Below are 5,501 nucleotides of genomic sequence, written 5' to 3' on the forward strand. Positions count from 1 at the left end.
CTTCACCAATTAATGAGCTGCCAGCACATTATCCCCAATTTTACCACGTTCCATGGATGTTGATTTGCTAAGGGCTTGTAAAAGAAGGCACTACTTGGCTAACATGTTTGTAAGTCACTTGTATGTAATATTGCAACAACAAATGGGCCTGAACAGTGGCATTAATTCTCTTCAAAATTATGGAGCAGTTAAAAAGTTAAGAGATAGCTGCACAAAAATCATCTCGTATCACAGAACAAGCTGCGTTGAAGAAATTAGCTGAGACAGCTTTATGACCATGATACACCCCTCTTGATCTCAGCACAAGTCACTCCCTGAATAAGAAGCTGCTTCAAATCATAACGCAAAGAAAGAGATATATATATATCAGAACGATCCAAGTAGGGAGACCCTGAAGAGATTCTTAGCAGCAAAACCCTAACACTTTAACATTTGGTTCAACATGTTCACACATTCATTATTAGCAAGCTAAAAAGCTGAAGTTTGAATCTTCTGCTTGCGACATTCACAGGGAGGCGGGGGTCCGGCATCGCGCCTTCTCCTTCTTCAGCGTTTTTGATGCATGCTCCTCCAGATGATAGCAGACCAAATCTTTCGGAAGATTCCCAGACCTAAACAGCTCAATAGTTTGTGTCGGACAGCTTTCAAGAACAAGCATTCCAAACTCCAAGACAAGCACAGGGTCAGTTCCACAGAGAGGCTGCACAAGATAACCAATCAATGGTCAAACTCAAAAGATTATGACCCTCCTTGTTGTGGTAGAAATCACAGCTTTAGGTGATCATAGCTAACTCGCCAAAGACCTCAAGTTCACTGAATGCCATAACCATATCATGAGCACCACATTACGTACCTTGAGATATTCAATTACCATCTCTGGCTTGAACTTTTGAGTCGGACCAGCTTTTGATTCATTTGATTTTGACTCCTCCACTAAGTGATGGAGAAGCTCCAGAGCTTCACGATGCATTGAATTGCTTTTGTAAAGTTCTAGCAAAGCTGTATAATGACTACTGTTCTGAAGAATCTCCTCACATATTTTCACATCACAATAGTTAAGGCCTTTCAGAAATTCAACAGCAGCTGAAGACTGTCCCGTGAGAAGCAAAGCTTGCAGTAGTGCTGTGTTCAATATAGTTACCTTGTACCTTTCAAGTGACCTAACGGCGATGGCGGCGCGTCTCTGAGGAACAAAAGCAAAACTAGACATTAAACTATAATGACACAAAATCCATTGACACAGAAGAAGACAGCCTTATTTCAATTAGTTTGTCATGTCCACATGGAAAATCATCCATGCCATCGCCAAAATATTGCAATGTGTCTGGTCAAGTACCTCGGTGTTGACACGTGAACAAGCATATCTGAACTGTAAACTCTCTGCAATTGCATTTTGACATGCATTGCATTGCACTGCATGACAGTAGGTACCCAGTGCACCTTGAATAATTAAACCGACATAACCAACGTGACAAATTATGGACCCAACAAAAATCATTAAATACATAATCACTCACCCAACTTTAGCACAGAAAAATCTCAGAAGCGCGCATGCACTAACATTAGTGCACTCAACTTCAAGCATCTATGCATTAGATTGGCTTGCACTCGATCAACTAGAAAATAAAGCGGAGGAGTAGAATGACGGAATTTATCAAAAGAAATTGTCACTAGTAGCGCAACATGGTCAATCATTTCGAATATCAGATCTTTTAGCCACTTTGTTCCTATAGCTACCTGATTTCAAGAAAATTACAAACTGGACAATGAAGATTACTGGTAACCAGAACCTCAATTCTAGAAGGAACATAATTTCTTTTGATTTGTTATATCTGGCAGGTAAAAACTGAACGACGTGCTACGAGATGCCCTTGCTTACAATAACCATACACATGAGTAATCCCAGTATCTCTCCTTTATGGGGTTCAACAAATGTACCGATTTTCAAATATTTCTTAAAGCATAATTTAGGCATACAGTTGACGTCAATATTAAATTCATCTGCCCATAGCCATGGCTGAAATAAAATTTAGCTAATCCATGTATCATCAGTTCTTGGCCAATATATGAGGACTCTCAGGTAATGCTAGTACCTTGTTAGTCCTTTCAAACCGATTGATATCATATGAGGGGATACCATCACCAACAGCAGTGCCTTCAGTTGTGGCCTTCTCTATTATACCGTGTCTCTCCTTCTGCAAAAATTTGACGAGAGCCACGAGAGCAATATCGCTCATTTTTTTGGACTCGACTGCTGAATGCTCGTCGCATTCCTGTGAATTGTCCATCAATTCTTCTGGCTCAGGAACCGAAGCCCTTTGTGGAAGAATTATTGACGGATATCGAGAAAGCACATCAGTTATATCCACTTTAGAAGCCAAGAAATGGTCCATTGCCTCCTCATAGCTTCCATTTTCAAAAAGATGTTGGGCATACCTGCAACAGGTTCAGGTAGATCAGTGGTGCGATGAGCAATTTACCGGAGAAGTGAGAGGGTCAGTGGGGGTGGAGGTGCGACCAGAGCGGGCGATCACGATTGCGATCGCCATCACGGGAGGAATGGCGACCGCCGTCATCGTCGACGGGGCGCAAATCGGGGACGAGTGGGGAGCCGTCGCCGTCGCATCTCCGTCGCCGCGCTTCATCGGAGAGGACGAGGCCCGGCTTCCGAGCCAGCTTTGACGGTTTCCGGTCGATCGGCGACGCGATCTGACGGCGTTTTGTTTATTACGAGAAGTGAAGGTTCTTGGAGTTGGAGGACGGGCTATGAACGTGCAGATTCCATGTGACGAGGGAGACAGAGCGAGGAAAAAAAAAATTAAGGAGCAGAAGTGAATCTTATTTTAAATAAGAGCCCAAAATAACTATATCAGTTTCAAATAAAAGCCTAACCTCACCGGTTCACCGACTGGCCAAATATTCCGACAAGTCAGGGGCATTTTCGTCTAAAGACAACTTTAACATATATTTTACTTAAATTATATTAAAATTAAAAAAAGATTAAAAAAAAAGACTGGTGGGAGGGCTGGCAGCCAGTCCTCTCGTCTGTGGCCCCTGCCCCATCACCGGTGGGGCGGCGGTGATGGCCAGCCAGACGTGTGCGAGGGTCGGTGGCCCTCCCCCAGATCGAGGCGACGGTCGCCACCCTCTCCCGGTAGGCCGTCGCCTTTGGTCGGCGAAGGTCGCCGGCCATCGTCGCCGCCCCACCGGCGATGGGATAGCAGTCGGTAGAGGTGGCCACGGGCGGTTTGGCCGAGCTGGGGCCGGAGCCCGGTCAAACCCGGGCCGGCCCGTTAGCCAAGACCCCGTGGTTGGGCATGATTGAAGCGAGCCCGTGGCATACGGTCCGGTTCGGTTCGAAGAAAAAATTTGAACCGGCCGGAGCCGTCGGATTCCCGGCTCGATTCTCGAAAAAAAAAAAAAAAGGCTGCGAGGTTGCGGCGATCTTTGCCGGCCATGGCCATGGCAGCCCGTGAGGTCGCCGAGCGTCGTCGGCGTCGGGGGCCGGCCCTCGCCGGCGTCAGGCGAGGCGGCCTCGCACACTGGGCAAGGCGAGGCCGGCCTCGCCCCGCAGCCGGACCGGCAGCGAGCTCGGCCTCGCACACCAGCCCAGCGAGGCTCGACCTCGCCGGCGTCGGCGGCCGGCCTCGCCCGGCCCCAGGCGAGGCGAGGCCTCGCCCGGACGCCGGCGAGGGCCGCCTCGCCTAGAGGCCGGCGACCTCCGCGCCGGCCGGCTATGGCCGGCCGCGGAGGAAGAAAAAAAAAAAGGAAAAGGAAAAGGAAAAGAAAAACAAAAAAAAATAGGAATCGGCCGGAACCGGAACCGCCAGAGGCGGTTCCGGTTACGGTTCACACTTGGCCACGAACCGGAACCGGTCGGTTCCGAACCGTGGCCACCTCTAGCAGTCGGAGTCTATGTTTCTTTTCTATTTTTTAAACTTTAGCCTTTTTTTTTTCTTTTTGTGTTTTTTATGGAAAGAAAAAACATAAAAATCAAAAAAAAAAATCAAAAAAAATTAAAAGACGAAAATACCCTGACAAGTCGGTGAGGTCAAGCACTGACATGGCCATTTTTAGGCCCTTATTTGAGAAAATGATGACACTTCGGGATCTTATTTGAGAAAATGATGACACTTCGGGATCTTATTTGAGAAAATGAGAGCATTTCAAACCTTTCTTTGGAATTTTCCCTTAAGAAAAAGATTGGTGAATATCATCAAAAACCCCAAATTATACTTACTGTAACAAAATACCCCTAACCTTTTTCATATTACCAAAAACCTAAACTTGTTCAATGTGACATAAATAAAAAAAGCCCAAATATCCTATCTATTACGGTTCTATCTATGGTACATTTGTCACATTGGTGTAAGTTCGGGATTTTTTATGACACAAAAAATAGTTTAAAGTGTTTGAGTTACAATGGGCAAATTTAGGATTTTTAGGCTCCGTTCGTTTGGCGGAAAATATTCTCCTTTTGGAAAATATTTTCTCGGAAGTCATTTTCCTGGAAAATGTTTTCCCGGAACATAATTTTCCGGTGTTCGACGACCAATATGAAAAAGTTTCGGAAAATATTTTTCGCCGGCGACCGGTGGCGGGCGGCGGCGTCCGGCGATCGGCGGCGGCGGCCCGGCAGCAAGCAATGGCAGCCGGCGACCGACGGCCAACGTCCGGCGTCGAGGCGGCGGCGGCCGGAGACCGACGACCAACGTCCGGCGTCCGACGGCGGCGGCCGGCCGACCGCGCAAGGCGGCGGCGGCGGCCGGGCGGCGGCCGGCGACCGGCGCGGGCGGCGGCGGCGGCGTGGCTGACGGCGCCGGGCGACTCGGCCAGCGGCGACGGCCGGCGACCTTAGTGAAGAAGAAGAAGAAGCTCCGGAAAATGATTTCCACTTTTGAAGAAGCGGAAGTCATTTTCCGTAGACTTAGGCTATTTTGTGAGGGGGGAAGGAAAATATTTTCCCACGGAAAACGTTTGCCACCCCCCGAACATCGGAAAACCCGAAAAATATTTTCCGGAAGAATATTTTCCGCCAAACGAACGGAGCCTTAGTAACACAAAAAAGGGTAGGGTATTTGTATCACAGTGCACATAACTTGGGGTTTTTTCCTGCTAATTAACTCTAAGAAATTATTTTTATAAGATAGTGATCGTGCATAATGCAGAAAAAATATGTTTTGCAATAAAAAAGTTTCTTCACTTAGGCTGCGTTTGGTTGCCCAGATTTAGATTCGGATAGAACGGGATAAGGTTGGATTAGGAATCCTCCAAATATCCTCCGAATTGTAGAAAATCCCATCACGTGTTTGGTGCAATTCAAATTAGGATAAACTCTTGAAAGATTTTTGAAAATCTCAATTGGTCAATACAAATCAAAGCAAAGTTAGAAGACAAAATATGTAGCACGAAATCTGCTGTACCTTTAATAGGAGAAGAAATAGCTCGTTTTTGTTGCAATGGAATCCACTGGAAGAGGTGCGGCGGTGGAGGATCGGTGC

The 5,501-nt window shown here is 46.8% G+C and overlaps 1 protein-coding gene across 1 annotated transcript; it reads right to left on the bottom strand.

The window, feature by feature from the left end:
* Nucleotides 1–402: 402 nt before the first annotated feature.
* Nucleotides 403–2,145, bottom strand: LOC130140394 (vacuolar sorting protein 39-like). Its single transcript, XM_056319652.1, has 3 exons — nucleotides 2,094–2,145; nucleotides 854–1,183; nucleotides 403–700 (listed from the first exon to the last, which is right to left on the bottom strand). The coding sequence occupies exons 2-3, from the start codon at nucleotides 968–970 to the stop codon at nucleotides 506–508; spliced, it is 312 nt and encodes a 103-aa protein (XP_056175627.1). The 5' UTR covers nucleotides 971–1,183; nucleotides 2,094–2,145; the 3' UTR covers nucleotides 403–505.
* Nucleotides 2,146–5,501: the final 3,356 nt, after the last annotated feature.

The sequence above is a fragment of the Syzygium oleosum genome, unplaced genomic scaffold, assembly GCF_021117445.2.
Source record: "Syzygium oleosum isolate NSW1041296 unplaced genomic scaffold, Sole_v2.1 Sole_v2.01, whole genome shotgun sequence".
In the NCBI taxonomy this organism is placed as follows: domain Eukaryota; kingdom Viridiplantae; phylum Streptophyta; class Magnoliopsida; order Myrtales; family Myrtaceae; genus Syzygium; species Syzygium oleosum.